We start from the raw sequence: 19,045 nt of genomic DNA, 5'->3' as shown, positions 1-19,045 counted from the left end.
CTCTCAGACAGATTCTGAAAGTTAGTTCTAGCAAGGACGTGGTCATAAAACACGCATTCCTGGGTGTGCTGGGGCCTGTTCTGACAGCCACCCCCCCACGCACACACGTCTGCCAGTGTTTGCTAAGCGTCTCCTCTCGCCGGCTCTCCTGGCCTGGCCCGGGCTCTTCCCCTGACCACCCGTAACTTCGCTCGTCCTTCAGTGCTCAGTGCCCTCGCCACCTCCCCCGAGAAGCCTCCCTGGGCTTCTCTCTGCCGCCCCTGTGTTGCACGTGCTGCTCAGACCTGTGCTGGCTGTGACCGCCTTTCTCCCAGGGGTCTGTCCCCATGTATGCCTTCCCCTCTGGACAGGAGCTCACTGAGGGCAGGGACTTGTGTGTGCATGTTAGGGGGTAAACTGTGTCCCCCAACATTCATATGGTGAAGTCCCAACCTTGGTATCACAGAAGGTGACTGTATTTGGAGACAGGGCCTTTAAAGAGGTCACCAAGGTAAAATGAGGTCGTGTGAGAGGGCCCTGATCCAATCTGACTGATGTCCTTATAGGAAGACGAGATCAGGACACAGACACACACACAGGGACGACCACGTGAGGACACAGGGAGAAGACGGCCATCGGCAGGCCGAGGAGAGAGGCCTCAGAAGGGGCCAACTCTGCTGACACCTTGATCTTGGACTTCTAGTCTCCAGACTGTGAAGAGATACAGCTCCGTTGTTTAAGTCCCCCAGTCTGTGGGGCTTTGTCATGGAAGCCCTAAAAAATCTCGGTGTCCTATAAAGCTTTTTGAATTCCCAGCGGGTCAGGGAAGGGGCCCGGTAGGTGCTTCTGGAACTGAACTCAGACTCTCCCTTGGATGATGTCCTGATACTGCAACACTGGCTTGGACAAGGTGAAAATTTCCTACCAGGAAAAGGTAGGGGGAAAATAAAGAATTTCCCACTGAATATCATTTGAGCAGAAGGTTTGTGATGACCACACCGCTTCCTCCTTCACACTAAAGGCGTAGACGGGAGCCTTGACTCAACCTAATGGGGCGCCAAGAAAAAGGTACTGTGTCCACTTGGAGGGAATCGCTCTCTGTTTAGCCTGGTTTCTGCCATATCCCAGGAGACCTGAGGCAGGTGGCTTGGCCAACCTGGACCTCCAGATCACACCTGGGAGATGCGGTGGTGATGCCCCACCTGCCACTTCACACTTGCCAGAATCTGGTAAATACACTCGTGTTGACCTTTGACCTGCTAAATACAGGTTAATTACAAACATGGGCATATATTCTTCTTAGCCTGGTGGCCTCCCCACTCATCACAGGAGGTGAGGTACAGATGGGCCAACATTCAAGACTGCCTGCACTGCACACGAGCCTTGGACACATGGCTTTGGCCTTCTCTGAGCCTCAGTTCCTTGCCTACAAAATGGGGATAGCAATGCCCTCACTGCTGTGTGGCCAGAACTGAAGGGGAGACCCGTGTAAGGTCTGGTACAGAACAGGTGCTCTCTGGCGGTTGGTTTTGAATCTGATTTAAAGAGAGAGGCCAAGGAGTCCTGAGGAAGGAGACTTTCTAAGTGTGGAGGACTTCCTGGAGGAGGAGGCAGGTGGACTGGGCGTTGTGGTGCGATGGGGGATGGGTTTCAATGTTTCCTTAAGGACTATGACATTATCACCTTCAACATCAATGCCCCCTTGCTGAGAAACGATCTCTGGAATGGAGACCCCCCCCGAAGTCCAGATGGTCACAGCAGACAGTATCCCCCCCCCCCCACCGGCCTCTGTTCACCCTTCTGCGCCTGAGCTCACCGGCACCACTTCCCCTGGCAGGAGCAGGAGGTCGGAGGGGCCAGCCTGGGACCACCGGAACACTCACAACAAGAGAGAGATTAGGAAACCAGGACTGACCAATTTCTTTGTTGCCAAATCGCTTTCTTTGTTATCTGCTGGGTCCTCTTCCCGGAGCTTCATGGTCAGTTTTCAGATTTTGGACTGGGCTTTTTTTGTTCCTAAAAAAAGAGAGAACAAGGAAGAAGCCATTAGATAATTGCTGTCACAGATGAGTAACTCAGGGGAGGTGGCCCTGAGAGGACACCAGGATGGGGATCTCCCCCACCCCCAGAGACCTGGGCACCTCTCTGGCCTCAGTTTCTCCATTTGCCAGATGGTCGTGTTGGACAACTTCTGCATTTCCCACACTTGCCACATTGCTTATTAAGTACAGGCCCCTCCCTGGAACATTCTCTTTCAGCAGGTCACTCTTATGGTGAGGCATGTTTTGGAAACACCAGATTCTCTGTCCCCAAGATATGAAAACAAAAGCAGTGCAAATTCAAAACAAAGTGCCAGTCTCCCCAGTCAAGTTGGGAGCAGTCACCAAAATTGTGACCCAGATCTCTGGCACAACAAAGGAGAAAAACACACAGCTGTTCTGGAGTTCCAAAATACATTTCTTGAGCCATAAAATCCTTAGTTTCCTTTGGCTCAACTATTCCATTTATAAATAGTTAATCCAAAGCAGGTATAAAAATGTGCAAAGATTTAAGCCTGATTGTCACTGCCAGCATTTTTATTGTTAGAAAAATGATCTTCACAATCGGACAAAATAAAGTTTAAATCCTGGTACATTCACATGACAGAAACTCGTGTAGTACTTGAAAATGTACACTGGAGAAGAATATTTAATGTCATTGGAAAATGCTTGTAATTCTTACTTGAGAAGAGGAGGAAGGTATATAAGAGAATACACACTAGTCAACATTAAAAATAGGTGTACTTATGCAAATGACAAATGCTGGAGAGGCTGCGGAGAAAAGGGAGCCCTCCTACACTGCTGGTGGGAATGCAGTTTGGTGCGGCCACTGTGGAAAACAGTGTGGAGATTCCTCAAAAGACTAGGAATAGACTTACCATATGACCCAGGAATCCTGCTCCTGGGCATATATCCAGAAGGAACCCTACTTCAAAAAGACACCTGCACCCCAATGTTCATAGCAGCACTATTTACAATAGCCAAGACATGGAAACAGCCTAAATGTCCATGAACAGATGACTGGATAAAGAAGATGTGGTATATTTATACAATGGAATACTACTCAGCCATAAAAACCGACAACATAATGCCATTTGCAGCAACATGGATGTTCCAGGAGAATGTCATTCTAAGTGAAGTAAGCCAGAAAGAGAAAGAAAATACCATATGAGATCGCTCATATGTGGAATCTAAAAAAACCAAAAACAAACAAACAAACAAAACAAAAAAACATAAATACAAAACAGAAACAGACTCATAGACATAGAATACAAACTTGTGGTTGCCAAGGGGGCGGGGGGTGGGAAGGGACAGACTGGGATTTCAAAATGTAGAACAGATAAACAAGATTGTACTGCACAGCACAGGGAAATATACACAAGATCTTGTGGTAGCTCACAGAGGAAAAAATGTGACAGTGAATGTATGTATGTTCATGTATAACTGAAAAATTGCACTCTACACTGGAATTTGACACAACATTGTAAAATGACTATAACTCAATAAAAAATGTTAAAAAAGAAAAGAAAAAAGGTGTACTTACAAACAGAGTGATACTGTTAAACAATATGTGTACTTGAGCCACGTCTGTGTGATTTTTAACTTAAAATAAACCCTAAACAGTGCTGACTTCGGCAGCACACGTGTACTGAAACTGGAACCACACAGAGAAGATAATCACGGCCCCTGCACAAGGATGACACGCAGATTCGTGAAGTGTTCTGTATTTTGGGGGATGGACCTGGAGATCGTCACACTAAGTGAAGTCAGACAGAAAGAGAAAGAAAAATATCATAGGATATCACTTACATGTAGAATCTAAAAAAATGAGACAAATGAACTTATTTACAAAACAGAAACAGACTCACAGACATAGAGAACTTATGGTTACTGAGGGAGGGGGGAAGGAGTGGGAAGGGATGAGTTGGGAGTTCGGGATTTGCAGACACACACCACTGTATGTAAAATAGATAAACCACAAGGTCCTACTGTTTAGCACAGGAAACTATATTCAATACCTTGTAATAACCTTATAATAGCCTGTAATGGCCTTTGATGAAAAAGAATACAAAAAGGAGTATTTATATATGTATAACTAAATCACTATGCTGTACACCGGAAAATAACACAACATTGTAAACCAACTATACATACTTCAACAAAAAAAATTAAATGCAAAATAAAATGTTCCTACATTGAATTATTTATTCAGAAATTATTTATGAAGCCCCCATTATCTATGGGGCTTATTATTACGGGGACGCACTCTTGAGCAGGACAGACCTCGCCCTGCCCTCGGGGAGCTGACATTCTGGGAGAAGAGGCAGCTTAAGACTGGCATGTGGGCTGCTCACGGGGAACAGAATGCAGGTGGCCCGGCCCAGCGCAGGACGGGGGAGCCGCAGGAGGTGGGCTGCAGGGATGGGCAGGGGACAGTCACGTATTTCTGTGCTTAAGAAACAGGCTTCCTGGAAGCAGCTCAATACGCCGGCAGCTACCACTTGGCTGTGGTTTCGCAGCCAATTTTTATCTAACTCGATTTCCTGCAGTTCTCCAATTCTCGGATGAGGGGGACTGTATCTAACAGGCCTGGGGAGACGCCTGGCAAATCTTTGGTGTCCAGTGACTGACGACTATCATTCATTGAGCTGGAGGAGTCTCAGGAAGCAGCAGATGTGGGGCTGGGAGGAAACTGAGCTCTGTCCAGGAAGTGCGTGGCTTGAGGTGTTTGCGTGGCATCTGGGTGCACGCATCACGTGGGCAGTCAGAACAGCGGCGCTCAAAACGTGGCCTGGGTGGACGTAGATGGGTAATAATTAATGCCAGGGGACTAGGCAAGGTCGCCCAGGGAGAGAGGGTGGAAAGGAGATGCCCGAGGAACCCCAGCCAGACAGGGGATGGAAAATGGCAAAGGGGGCATAGTCGGAAACAACAGGGAGCAGGAGGCTACAGTAGAGGGGGCAAGACAGAGCTTGAGGAGGATGTGCGTGGTCGGCAGGGCTGAATGTGGCTCGGGGCTCAAGCAACAGGAATTAGCGTGTCCAGGACACGTGGCCACGGGGAAGCTATTGGCCAGAGGAGGTGGAGGGGTTGGGGGGAGCTGGGAGTTTCTGGGGAGGAGCAGAGACATGGGCAGGCAGTGGGTGTGGACTCAGAGGACGGACTGTGGGTGAAGGACAGGCAGGACTGCAGGTTTGGAAGTGCGGGAACGGGGCCTCCTGTCCAGTGGCATCTGTATTCTCGGTGACCTGCAAGGCCAAGCAACCAACTGAAGGGGCAGAGAGGTTTGTGAAGCTGAGAAACTGCCATCCAGGACATCTGGGGAGCAGCTTTAAAAATCAGTGCTGGTCAGGCAGCGGGAGGGTGTGGACCATCCATTCGCTCTCAGTGCTGGGAGGGAGATGTGGGTCTCCCGCGTCAGAGCTCTGGGGAGGGACGGAGGGTGAGTGACAGGTGGGACAAGGCAGTGACGGCAGGAGGTCAGCTTCCACTGGCGACTTAGATGGCAGAAAAACCAAGAGAAGACCTGATTCAAGCTGTGGTCAGAGGGTGGATTTGGGGAGGATGTGCGTTGTCTGCCCAAAGCTGGAACCTCCTAGAACTCACAGTTAGAGCAGGTGGACAGTCACGGATGAGGAGGGAGTGAGCGCAGACGTGGGGGAGAAGAGAAGGCAGTGCACGGACGATAACCAGTCGCCGCGTGTGTTACACACTTCTGTGGCTACACCCAAGGCGAGGGGGCGTGGGCAGGGGGCGAGGGAGCAGTGTGCTCAGCGGATCCAAACCGAGAGCTTGAGTAAGTCCTCTGTGTTGACAGGGGTGAGTCGTGCCCTAGGCCAAGGATGCGGAGATATTGCTGCCATCTTCCCAGATGCTGCAAACGGGGAATACGGCTGGTGCAGGAGCGAGTGAGTGGGGCGTGGGCGGTGGCTTCCTTCAGGGTCACAGCCGGCTCTGACCTTCTGTATGAGGGATACTCAGTCCATCAGGGCCCACTGCCCAGGGGAGCCGTCTGCAGCAGAGGCCTGAGACTGTGTGCCTCACATGCAGAGACCACTGCAGAGCTGAGAATGACCTCACGTCCCTGAGACGTCACATCACATGGGGGAGCTGCCACCTGTGCAGTGCAAGGCCAAGTGCAGACAGCTTGCGCTCCAGGCAATATGGAGCTGTGGGTTCAAATCCCAGCTCTACAGCTCACTAGCTGTGTGACTTGGGGCAAGTTACTTAACCTCTCTGTACCTCCATTTCTTTGTGTCAGGTAGGGAGTAGTAACAGGACCTGCCTAATAGGGCTGTTGTGAGGATTCAATGAGTTAAGGAGTGTGAAGCAAGCACATAGTAAATGTCTGCCAATGGCCTTGGCGAAGCACAGAGAAGGCATCTCTCATTTGTAAGGGTCTCATGGAACGGATGGTGTCTTAGAGCTGGTTAAGGGGAGAAGGAGGGGGATCCATTTGATGTTTGACTAGAGAACCTTAAACTGCCTCAGAATAATTCTCTAAGTCTTAAATAGAACAGTAAATAACATAATGTAAATATAAACCCAGCACATGAGGGTCCAAAAATGCCAGCTCCTGCCTTTTCAATCTGCGGTAACAATACGAAGATTGCTGCTATTCAAGTGTAACTAACTCTGCTGGTGCCTGCCAGTGTGGCCTGAAAGGTCAGGTTGCTGCTGTTCCCACTGGTGAATAGCCACACCCTGAGGCCCTGGGGCCCACCTGCCACAGTCCAGCAGCTACAGGTAGTAGGACTCCGCTCAGGGCACTCTGATTGGCCCCACCTAGACTGTACCTGGGTTTACATGTTTAGAAATTCACCTCTGCTGTACTATTGCTGCTGCTCCTAATAATACAACCTTCAGGGGCACCATACGTGGGACACTATAACCGATCCTGCTAGAAGTAAAGCAAGTGGGGCTCGGAAAAGAATCTTTTCACACCCAACCTGTCCCAGAGGTCAGATCAGAGCCCGGTCTGCTCGAAGCTGGCTCCTCACTCATGACCCTGCACCGGGTGGAAGGACACAGGCGGAGAGAAGGCGCAAAGTGCCCGCAGACAGCAAAGGTGGAGGTCTTCTCCCAAATCCGCCCCTGTGGGCAGAGGCCACCTCCCTGAACTGTCTGGAGTCGCAGCCTTGTGTACCGTCCACCCCAAGACGTGGTCCTGCTGAGCAAAGCCCTGAGGTCCAGCAAGTCACTGGCTGATGGCTCTGAGCAGGGAACGCCGCACACGCTCTGGTCCTGGGTCTCCCCGACCAATGCTGGGTGGTGACTTTATTCTTCATTTTCAGGGTTAATTCTCTGTTGACTTTGGCATGGAGCTAAAGCTAACCTATAGCAAGATACTGAAAAAGAATGTGGAAAATAGGGCAGCTAGGAAGATACACAGAGAGAGAGAGAGAGAGGGAGAGGGAGCGAGAGAGAAAGGAGGAGGGAAGGAGGAGGGGAGGGGGAGGGAGAATGAGGGGCCTCTGGAATAATAACACAGCCATAATCACTCATAATCAATTTCGTTTTTATATAAACGTTTGTCAGGCACCACGCTAAGCACTCCAAGAGCCTTTTCTCACTTAATCCTCACCAAGTTAATTTTCACATCCCTCAATTTTTAAATCCCTTGCGCCAGCAGCTCTGTGAGGCTCAGTAATTCCTGAAATCGTCCCCAAAGCTGATCCGAGTCTGCGAGCCTGACTTACCTGTTTCCTGGACCTCCCCCAGCCTGGTCCAGTCTAAAGAGCGGGCAGAAGATGCTTCACAAACGGGACGGCTCCCCTTACAATCAGACCCAAGCCTGTGAAATTGTGAAAGAAAGCCGCGTTAATGATCAAATGACACCCAACTGTTTTCTGCAAATATTCTGTGCTGCCAGTTTTGACCAGTGATAAATGATTAACATCGAGCTATTGATGTCCAGCTCAGCTTAGTAAAAACATGCCCAGTGGCAGGTCAGCAAGTTCTGGACTGTGAGCTGAAGGCAGGAGTGCCCTGGCGAGGCCACTGCTGACCGCCCCGGGCTTCCCGGGCGTCGGCTCCCTTCTCGACAACTGTGTAGGACTAACTGCCCCTGGCAGCTATGATGGCGGTCGGGTGAAATGACACACGATCGTTGTAAAGCAAAACACAAATGAATGCAGGCTGATCGAGTCTGAAGCCCAGAGGAGCAAGATGAGGGGGTAACTCTTGCTGCTTTGCTGACACAGGAGTGAAATCAGCAGTGGGGAAGTCCACGAGAGCTGTCCTTTGGGAAATGCTCCCCACGTGGTATCAGCCACTGCTGTTACTTTATGCATGCCATGTTGTCCTCCTGAGCTCTCTCCAGTCCCGAAGTGATGCTCATGTGCTGATCCTTCTGTTTTTCAGGACTCTGGGATACACAGAGGGCTGGAGTGGCAGAGGAATGTGAGGGAAAGAGAGGCGGGGCCGAGAGCATTGCTGGGTAGCTGACGCGAGATCCCAGCTCAGTCAGCATCACCAAGAGCCTCCTTTTGAGCAGTTACAGAGGGAGGTGAGGGGTGGGAAGGGAGGCGTGGTTCTGGGGTGAAGGACAGAGAGATAGGTGCCCAGGAGTCCCACCCACCTTGGGAAAGGGACGCTGTGCCTGGCACGGGCACTACTCGGGCCCTGAGAGACGGCGCTGGAGCCTGCAAAAGCCCATCCAATTCCCTTGGCGTCGATTAAGAGTGAGCGGGCCACCTTCTCAGGGCTGATCCCGTTCCCCGTGCCCTAGCGCTGACAAAGGTGGCCCGAGAGTGGAAGGAAATCACTTGATTTCTGGAAGACATCTCCCCAGTGTCTTTATCAACTGACCTCCGATGTCAGCACAGCCCACCTGCTAGAAAGATGACATTTCTGTGCCTGGGGTGGCTTCAGCTGTGCTTTTGGACATAGACACACCAGGACAAAGTCTGTCTCTGAGCCACGGGATTGCTTTCCCAGGCTTTTCAAATCTTCCACAAGTATCTAGCTGGTGCCCACCGCCTCCTTTCCCCAGGCAGTCACCCAATCTCTGCCGTGATGTCTCTTTTGCTGCAATAAATCATTCCTGGGTGCCAGGACTATTCAACCATTGGTTTAGCAGCCTCCACATAGACTGTGTAAGATGGTGACTCAGAGCCCGGGATTTGATGTCAGATCTCAAATCCCAGCTGCCCCAGCACGTTTCATGGGACAAGCTGCCCCTCTGCCAAGTGGGGATAAGGGAGAACTCATCACAGGGTCACGTGCAGACCGAATGAGACGTATGGGTGCTTACCTAGGGCGGGAACTGCTGTGTCAAGTGGTAATTCTCTGTTTATTTGTTTGAGAAACACCAAACTATCTTCCACAGTGGCCAAGCCAGTTTATCTTCCCACCCGCCGCTCCTGGGTGTATACGTTTGCAGTTGCCTCCTGTGTAGCGGAGTCTGGTAAACATTCGCCGTTGCTGCTCTTGTTCGGAAATCTCTTTATCGATCATGATGTTTTTGTCTTGTTCCTTGACTTATTCCTTTATAGATGTTGACGGAGCACCTACTGCGTGGCCAGCACAGTGCTGGATACTGAGAAGGTGGCAAAGAAGGGTAAGCCTGTACTCCTATCGGGTATTTCAGCCTAATCAGAAGGATGAGCCACAGGAAGGGACTTACTTTAAGTAAGCAGCTACTGTGTGCCAGGCACTGGTTCTGTACAGCCCCATCAAACCCCAAGAGCAGCCACTGCGATCTCATTATTTCCACTCCACAGCTAGCATCCTGGGCGTTCAGAGGTCACCCTACTTGCCCAAAGCACCGCAGCTGATGCATGAGAACTGAGGCTTAAAGCAAGAGCACCCCCTCTGTCCGCACTGACCCCCGTCCACTGTCCAGTCCATCTGAGTGAGCCTGGGGCTTGATGTCAGACACATTTCTCTTTGTTCTTTTTGTAGTCTGGCATCCAGACGACTTCTCACTTGGGAGGAGCTCCCATTTGTGGGTCTCATGGGAAAGTCTTTTTCAGCTTCTCCTGGATTCCCTTCCACCAAAGATCCCATTTCTCTGGAGCATCACCAATTTCTCCTTCTCTCTTAGGCCACCCCTGGCTACATAAAAAAAAGTCTTAATATTACAATTAAGAAAACAAAAACAAAACTAAGTGTTGGCAAGGATGTGGAGAAATTAGAGCTCTCCTACGCTGCTAGTGGGGATGTAAACTGGTTTGGCCACTGTGGGAAATCATTTGATAGCTTCTCAAAAAATAAATGTATGACACGGCAACTCCACTCCCAGGTATAGAACCAAGAGAATTGAAAACAGGTGTTCAAACAAAAAACTTATACACGAATGCTCATAGCACTGCTATTCATAATAGCCGAAAGGTGGAAACAGCCCAAATGTCCATCCGCTGATGAATGGATAAACAAAGTGGTCTCTCCGTACAATGGAATGCAACTTCTGATACGTGATGCAATGTGGAAGGATCTTAAAACCCTTATGCTAAGTGAGAAGAGGCTAGATCTGAATGATCACATGTTGAGTGATTCCATTTTAGTAAAATGTCCAAAAGAGGAAATTGGTGGAGGCAGAACGCAGAGCAGTGTTTGCCAGGGGCTGGGGGAGATGGTGATGGAGGGGGCTATTTTATGGGTGAGAAGGTTGCTTTGTGGGGGTGAAAATGGTTTTGGATTTAGACAGATGTGGTGGTTGTACAGAATTGTGACTGTATTAAATGCTGTCCAATTGCTCACTTTGAAATGGTTCTTTTTATGTTAAGTGCACTTCACCTCAATGGGAAAAATAAAAAAACAACTTCCTGTGACCACCTGGAGACGTCCACCTGGCGTCAGCCCATTTCCTGGCTCTTGCTACGGGAACCCGCTGTCTCACGTCTGGCCCTCCCCAGCTGGTGCCCACGGGGCTGACCCACCAGGCCGCTCAATCTGCTCTTTTGAGAACATCAATCATCCAAAGTCAACAGTCAAGTCCCTGTAATCCCCCTGCAGCTTTGGTGAAGCCGACCACTCCACTTCCTCTGGGTCCTTCTGGAAACTTCCTTTTCCCATCTCCTGGGCCACACACTGGCCTGGTTATCCCTCTGCCCCCCGACCACTCGTTCTGAGTCCCTTCTGCTGCTCCCTGTCACCTACCAACCTCCGGGGGTGGAGGGCCCCAGGACTCAGCCCGAGGCCCTGCTCCGCACTCCACCCACACTCTCTCCGGGGCTGTCCTCACCCAGACTCGTCTGTCATCTTGAAACCACCGGCATGCTGCCAGCTCCCAAATCCATCCCTCCAGCTTGGACCGTGTCCCAGAGATCCAGACTCCTACGTCCACACACCCGGTCAGTGCCCTCACTTGGCTCAGAAGCTTCTCAAGCAGAGCGGGTCCCCAGCGGAACTGAATTTGCCCAATATCGCTGCTGCCAACTAGCTGTGTGACTGAGCAGGCCACGGAGGTCCCGGGTGACCAAGAGGCCTTGTCTGCTCTCCAGCCTCTTTACTCGCTCTCTCCCGCATCCTCCATCCCCCCGACCCTGGCCTCTCCCTGCCTCCCAACACCCCCAGCTTCCCCCATCTCAGGGCCTTTGCACTTGCTGTACGCTCTGCCCAGAAAACCTGTCCCAAAACCACTGCATGGCTGCTTCATTCTTGTCCTTCAAGTCTTACCTCAAACGTCTCCTCTGCAGTAGTGCTGCCCTCACCTCCCTGGCTGAACCAAACCCACCCTGACCCCACGTCTGTCTGTCTGTCTGTCTGTCTGTCTCTCCCTCCGTCCTCCTCTCTCCTTTCCTTCCTCCCTTGTCCCTGCCTTCCTTCCCCCATCTTCTCCTTCCCTCCCTCCATCTTCTCCTTCCCTCCCTCCCCCTCCTCCCCTCCCCCTCCTCCCCTCCCCCTCCTCCCCCTCCTTCCCCTCCCCCTCCTCCTCTCCCCCTTCTCCTTTTTCTCTCCCTCCGTCTCCCCCTCCATCTCATTATCTTTTATTGTCTTTCAACATACTTAATATCTGAAGTTACCTTATTTGTCTCTTTGTTTTTTGAGCTCCTGTCTCATTTTCCCTGACAGACCGTGACTCCATGGGGGGCAGGAACCTCATCTCTTTTAGTCTCTGCTGTGTCCCCAGTGCCCAGAACAGTGTCTAGCACATAGTAGGCACTTAATGAATACTTGATGACCGACTGACAAACTGAGCAGAGACATCAAAACACCCGCTGAGACCTGTCTTGCCCTCAGAAAGCTTCAGCGAGGCTGCCCAGCCTGGACGCACCTCTGGGTGGGCCCACCAACACTGGACCCTGATTGTGACACAGAGAGGTGGGAGAGTTGAGGATGTGTCCTCCGTGCAGAGGTGGCTGCCTGGAAAGAGTCTGGTGGCAAGAACACCGAGGGCCCAGCAGCAGGGGCTCAGGGACCCCCTGACCAGGCTCTCCTGCTGCCTGCTTCCTGGGTTTTCTGCATCTTCCCAGAACCTGGATCTGTAGTCTCTCCACAGATTCAGCCATGAGCTTCCAAGGTCTGCCCGTTAATCCTCTTTTCTACCTGAGTCCACTGGGGTGGATTCGAGTCCAGCTGGTCCACTTGGCTCCTTCTAGGTGTTCTGTTTAGGTCTCTCTGCCCCCAGGTCCCTTCTCGGGAAGGTTGACCAGGAAGCCCACAGGACCAGGCCTTGACAACTTAGTTGGAAAAATGATCGAGAACAAAGCAAACCCTTTTGGATGAGAAAAGTCAGTGAACTCAAACACAGCCCTGGGGACACCCTCAGAATCTCAGCCCCTTAAAAAGTGGAAAAGCTGAGTTAGTTCCCAGCCACAGGAGCCTTCGGGGACAGGCAGGGTCACCCACCAGGGGGCTCTGTTTGCCTCCCTCTGATTTCAAGTAAGTCAACATATAACTACTACATTTTTAAAAATAAAGTGAGGAAAACAAACAGTTCTGCTTTGCCGCTAAAACTGTTTTCAAAAGAAAAATGACAGAAGGGCTTTTTTACGATATTCAGAAATTAGGGTGGAAAACTTCTGAAAATCCCCCAACTTTAAAGAGCCTGTCTCTGCTGATCACACCCTCAGTGCGTATCCCTTTGGGCCTGACTGGAGCCCTCAGGGAGCTGTCACTTTAACTTCACAAGCCCGTCAGTGGTATGCCTCGGTTTAGTCACCATTTTGAAATAAATTCAAAATTTCAATTTTTGTTTAAGTGGAGTGGAATGTTCTAAATTCAGACCCTCCTCCCTGCTCATCAGTTTGGTCTAAGCTGTTTGGAGTGAGGCTCTGGCATCCACAGTGACCCAGCTTCAAACACTGACCCTGCTGCCAACCAGCTGTGTGACCATCAACAACTCGCTTAACCTCTCTGAGCTCAGCTTCTTGACTTGTATCATAAACATCACAACATGCCCCATAATAACATGTGTGGGGATCAATAACCATATGTGGACATAATACTCAACACCTGGCAGAGACTGGTAAATTCTACCCATTTTTAACATCTGTAGGTCAATCATTCATCAAATTCAGCTGGTCCAAGATAAATATTTCTTCTCCCACTTGACCAGAGCTGACTCACAAGAATGTAGAACACTTTTGCCACCCTGAGCACATTTCAATGACTTTGTGTTTGTCAGGGAGACTCAGCACGTGTCTAGACATTGGAGGAAAGTCAGCGGGCAGAGGAGGTCAGCTCGGACACTGCTAAGACCTAAGACCTTTTCCAGGCTCACTGAGCCCCTCCCCTGAGCTTGTTGGGTTCTTCCCACCTCACTAGCCACCCTCCACGTTCTTCTGTGGAGCCTCCTTCCCCTCGACCTTTTCTCTCTGCATTTGACCCCAAGATGACTCCGATCCCTTCTTTAGACTAATGATTCCCACATTTTACATCACCAGCCCAGACCTGCACCCCACGTTCCCATCCAGACTACATGACATCGTCACTCAGATACCACATGGGACCTCAGCCTTAAGGTAACCAAATGAAGCCAGCAAAGTGGCTGGGTCAGTTTCTGGCAGAGCGAAGACATGATGACGGTCGTGTGTCTGAGGCCAGGGCGGTCCTCCTGGGCTGCACTCAGCTACTCCACGTAGATGAATAACATGCATCTCAAACCCACTGTATCCAAACCTGTTCCCCTCAGTCTTCCCCTCCAGGTAAATGGCATCACCTTCTGTCCACCGTCCTACCTGCTGTCCACGCCCCACCTCGCCCCTGAGATCTATCCGGGATCTGACCACTTCTCATCAAGCTGAGTCCCAGCTGCCCCCGTCCCGGGGCTTTCGGCTAAGCTGTGCCGAGGCCTCCTGCCCACTCTCCCTGCACCTGCAGCTCCTGCTCCCCACACCACCACCCAGCACCACCCCCAGAGCAGCCGAGCACTCCTTCTAACGGGTCAGGTCTGTTCAGAACCCGCCCTGCTCCCAGTGGCTCCCCTCCCGCTCAGGGCCATGTCTTAGCAAGGTCCACGGGCTCTGACCCTCACTGACTCACACCTGACTGACCCCGGTCCACACTCTCTCTTCCCTCTTCCCCTCCACTCTGGCCAACTGGACTCCTGGTTGTTCTTAAGCAAGTCTAATACACGTTGTCTCAGGACCTTGGTTATCTGCTGTTTCTCTGCCCAGAACACCCTCTCTCAGATACTCAGAGGGCTCCCTCCTCACTTCCCTCTGGTCTCCACTTCAAATAAGACCCACAGGAAAGGACCTCTAACCTCCCAGTGTTAGATGCAACCCTCACAATTAATCAACCCCCTCATCTCTGTCTGTTCCATCCTTTTACCTTTGGAACGGCACCAATCACCACCTGATGAACGTTTACCTGTTTGTTGATCTGTGTCCTCCAACCAGAATACGTCACCCAGAGAGCTGGGGTTTGGTCTCTGTGCTGTTCCCTCTCCTTGCCTCCCAGCTCGTCCCCCAACTTCTCTGTGCTGCTCCTGTCCTGGAAGGCTGGCCCTGAAGAACAGTGTCAGCCTCTTCTCTTACAACTGGCTGCCAGCCCAGGAGAGGCAGCAGCAGACAAGCGGCAGGAAGAGACAGAGGCGGGGGCGCTTCTTCCCCGCTGCCTCCCTGCTCTGTCCAGCAGCTCTGGTAACCACTGCATCCAACTGCACCTCCCCGCCCCGGCCCAGGCAGCCTCCCTCCAAGGCTCTCAGTCAGCCCCCCAGACACTGGCCCTCCCCTTGCCCTTGGCACTCGGGGAAATGGCTCCTGCTGTCCTGGGAAACTTGGCCATCCTTGTTTGTTCCTTTCCCTCTGCCCACGCCTCTGTGAGTCCTCCCTTCGCCATCTGGGGTGCGTTCGGTTTCCTCCTGAAACCCTAGCCCAGCCAGTCCATCACGTTCGCGACTGCGTCCAGCACTTGAAATAGTGCCTGGAACATAACGGGCGCTCACTCAATATCCCTCATTAATTAATGAGCTGATTAACTCATCAGCAGAAGAATGAATGGAAGGAAATCAATATGCTACTTAACAGAATGAATCTATAAACAAATAGATTGCCTTTAAAGCCATTTTGTTTCCTTTAAAGAAAAAAATGAGTTAAGCCAATGAGTTAACTTTCATGGAAGCACAAATGGAGGGGGAATAGGAGGAAGAGGCAAGATGGCGGAGTAGAAGGACACTTGTAAGTCACCCTCTCCCACAAATACACCAAGACCTACATCTGCAGACCCACTCAGCCAAACCAGAGCACCTGCGGAACTCCGACAGATCGTCGCCCTCTTCAAAAGATAAAGACGCCAAAAATCTGGGGAAGAGAGGGGGGCCCAGGCACAGCCGCCATATTCTCCGGCGCTTGGCACCCAGGCGGGGGGCAGAGGAGAGACCTGCATCCGCACCGAAGGGCTTTGCAGCCTCGGGGGCCAGACTGAGCCGGGCCTACGGCCCAGGGCAGATAGGATCCTTCCGTCCTGGTCCCTCAGAGAACTTGCTCCACAAAGACAAACAAGGAGCTGGGTCTTGGCTCGGAGCAGGGACGAGGCTGCCCCTCCGTCTTCCCCAAGCCCACCCGCGGAGCGCGACCAGGGCGGAGCGCCGGCCAGGGCGGAGCGCCGACGCAGAGCGCGCAGCCGCACAGAGCAGCGGAGCTACCGGCGGCACAGGCAGGGGGAGAGCGGCCCCCCGCCTGTCGGGCAGGAACACAACCCCTGACCGAGGTGCTGGGAGGGGGCACGACCCGCCCTCCTGCCTGGCCAGTCTGCAACATCTGTCTGCGGCATCCAGAGGGGCAGTGACCCGCCCGCCCGCAGCAGAGGAGAGCTGCATCTGACCCCGGGTTAGGAGGAGGCGCGATCTGCTTGCCGACAGGTGCTGGGAGCAGCACAGAAGAGGGCGCCAACGGAGGGCCTATGAAAACAAGCTGAGCTTCCAAAACAGGACGAAGACAGAAGGACATCACATTAAAAGCACACACACTCCAGGAGAACACCGACAACCCCTTTTTTTGTTTGTTTGTTTTGTTTTTTGTTTTTGTTTTGTTTTTTTTAATCTGTTTTTACCTGTTCTATTTTCAGTTACTCTCTTAATTTTTACTTCTTAATTCATTTCTATTTCTCTTGGGTTTTGATGTCCTGTTATTGATTAGACACAGGCTTCAAACACATATATTCATCTCCCCACCCCTTTTTTTTCTTTTTTTTTTTAAAGGTTTTAAAAGGACTTCACCCGATTAATACTCTGCTTCAACCCGCTCTTCTATTATTCATTATACATTGTTTTCAAACCCTCTTTCTCCCTTCTTTTAAAAATCTTTCTCTCTCTCTCTTATTCTTTTCTCTTTTCTTTTTTTTTCTTTTTTCTTTTTTTTCCTAAGTTCTATTCCTAAATAGGCGTTAGATAGATAAAATCCTTAAGAGCCAAAATAGACAACTGATACTCCATAAACCACAGTGCCAGAGAGGTATGAGCAAGATGAAGAAGCAGAGAAACCTTTCCCAATTAAAAGAACAAGAGGAATCCCCTGAAAGAAAGCTCAATGAAATAGACATCGATAGCCTACTAGATCAAGATTTCAAAAAAGGAGTGATCAAATTGTTGAAGGAATTAAAAGAGATAGTGCTTAGAGAAATAAAATATGTCAAAAATGAAATTGAAGCTATAAAGAAGAGCCAAGCAGAATGGGTAAACTCATTGACACAGATGAGGAATGATCTAATAGCTGTGCAAAGCCGACTAGTTAATGCAGAGGAACGAATTAGTGATCTAGAAGACAGGGCAACAGAAAGCACCCATTCAGAAGAACTACAACATAAGCAAAAAAAAAAAAAAATAATGATAATAGCATAAGGGACCTATGGGATAATATAAAGCGTCCCAATCTTCGCATAATAGGGGTCCCAGAAGGGGAAGAAGGATCAAAGGGGATTGAAAAGGTTTTTGAAGAAATCATGACTGAAAACTTCCCAAACTTAAAGAAGGAATCAGATATACAAGTACAGGAAGCTCAGGGGGTCCCAAACAGGAAGAACCCAAATAGACCCACACCAAGACATATCATAATCAAGATGGCCAGAGTCAAGGATAAAGAAATGATTCTAAAGGCAGCAAGAGAAAAGCAAAGAGTGAACTACAAGGGAACCCCCATAAGGCTCTCAGCTGATTTCTCTACAGAAACACTACAGGCCAGAAGGGAGTGGCAAGATATATTCAAAGCCCTGAATGAAAAAAAGATGCAGCCTAGGATACTTTATCCAGCAAGGCTATCCTTTAGGATAGAAGGAGAAATAAAGAGTTTCACAGACAAAAAAAAAGCTGCAGGAGTTTAGCAACACTAAACCCATGCTAAAAGAAATACTGAAAGGGCTATTCTAAATAGAAAAGCAGCAGGATGCTACAGAAATGAGAAACTCACAACTGGAAAGGTGATAACTCATGAATTATAAATAAAGAAAACACGAAATTATAAAAGAAGACATACAAATCACTGAAAGTGGGAGAGGGAGGCAGGGAAATATAGAATTTTTTTCTTTCTTTTTAAAATTTTTTTTAACAGTAGGATGGGTTTGACATCATGTTATTATCAGTTTAATAAAAACAGTTATAGTAATACGTTAATAGATTTACAAAAAAGGGTAACCACAAGTCAAAAATTTACAAGGGAGTCACAAAAATTAAATAAAATCCATGATAATACAAAGGAAAATTACCAAACCACAAAAGGAAGAAGAAAGGAACAAAGAGGATATACAAATTCAACTGCAAAGATAAGTTCAAAATGGCAATAAACACACATCTATCATTAATTACTGTAAATGTTAATGGACTAAATGCTCCAGTCAAAAGACATAGAGTGGCAGAGTGGATAATAAAGCAAGAACCTTCAATATGCTGCATACAAGAGACCCACTTTAGGGAGAAGGACACATATAGATTGAGAGTGAAAGGATGGAAAAGGATATTCCATGCAAATGGAAAAGCCAAAAAAGCAGGTGTTTCAGTACTGATTTCAGACAAAATAGACTTTAAAACAAAGGCCATAAAGAAAGATAAAGAGGGACATTTTATAATGATTAAAGGAGTGATACAAGATGAAGATATTACACTCGTTAATATATATGCACCCAATATAGGAGCACCTAAGTACATACAAGAATTACTAACAGAGATAAAGGGGGCTATTGATGGGAATACAATCATAGTTGGAGATTTTAACACTGCATTAACATCACTAGACAGATCTTCCAAACAGAAAATAAACAAGGCAACAGAGAAATTAAATACTACAATAGAAAAACTAGATTTGGTGGATATTTTCAGAGCTTTACACCCCCAAAAAATAGAATATACATTCTTTTCAAGTGCACATGGAACATTTTCCAGGATCGATCATGTACTTGGACACAAAAGAAACCTCAACAAATTTAAGAAGATAGAAGTTATCTCAAGCATCTTTACTGACCACAATGCCATGAAACTGGAAATCAACAACAGAGAAACAAAGGAGAAAAAAAGAAAAGCATGGAGATTAAACAATATGTTATTGAAAAAACAATGGATCAATGAGGAAATCAAAGCTGAAATTAAAAAATACCTTGAGACAAATGATAATGAAAGCACAACCACTCAAAACCTATGGGACACAGCA

The 19,045-nt window shown here is 49.3% G+C and overlaps 1 protein-coding gene and 1 non-coding gene across 2 annotated transcripts in view; one reads left to right on the top strand and one right to left on the bottom strand.

Annotated features, from left to right (window-relative positions):
• Positions 1-15,954, bottom strand: part of SLC2A9 (solute carrier family 2 member 9) — a 165,390-nt gene extending 149,436 nt beyond the window's left edge. The window contains 3 exon segments of the mRNA XM_072948739.1: positions 1,895-1,995; positions 7,718-7,812; positions 15,656-15,954. Of these exon segments, the coding sequence (XP_072804840.1) occupies positions 1,895-1,957 (63 nt within the window). The 5' untranslated portion in view covers positions 1,958-1,995; positions 7,718-7,812; positions 15,656-15,954.
• LOC116276873 (U6 spliceosomal RNA) lies at positions 3,641-3,749 on the top strand. The gene has a single exon (XR_004186402.1). It is a non-coding gene; the product is annotated as a U6 spliceosomal RNA (small nuclear RNA).
• Positions 15,955-19,045: the final 3,091 nt, after the last annotated feature.

Source organism: Vicugna pacos, chromosome 2, assembly GCF_048564905.1.
Source record: "Vicugna pacos chromosome 2, VicPac4, whole genome shotgun sequence".
NCBI classification, from domain to species: Eukaryota; Metazoa; Chordata; class Mammalia; order Artiodactyla; family Camelidae; genus Vicugna; species Vicugna pacos.
This window is presented reverse-complemented; position numbering and strand designations above follow the sequence as displayed.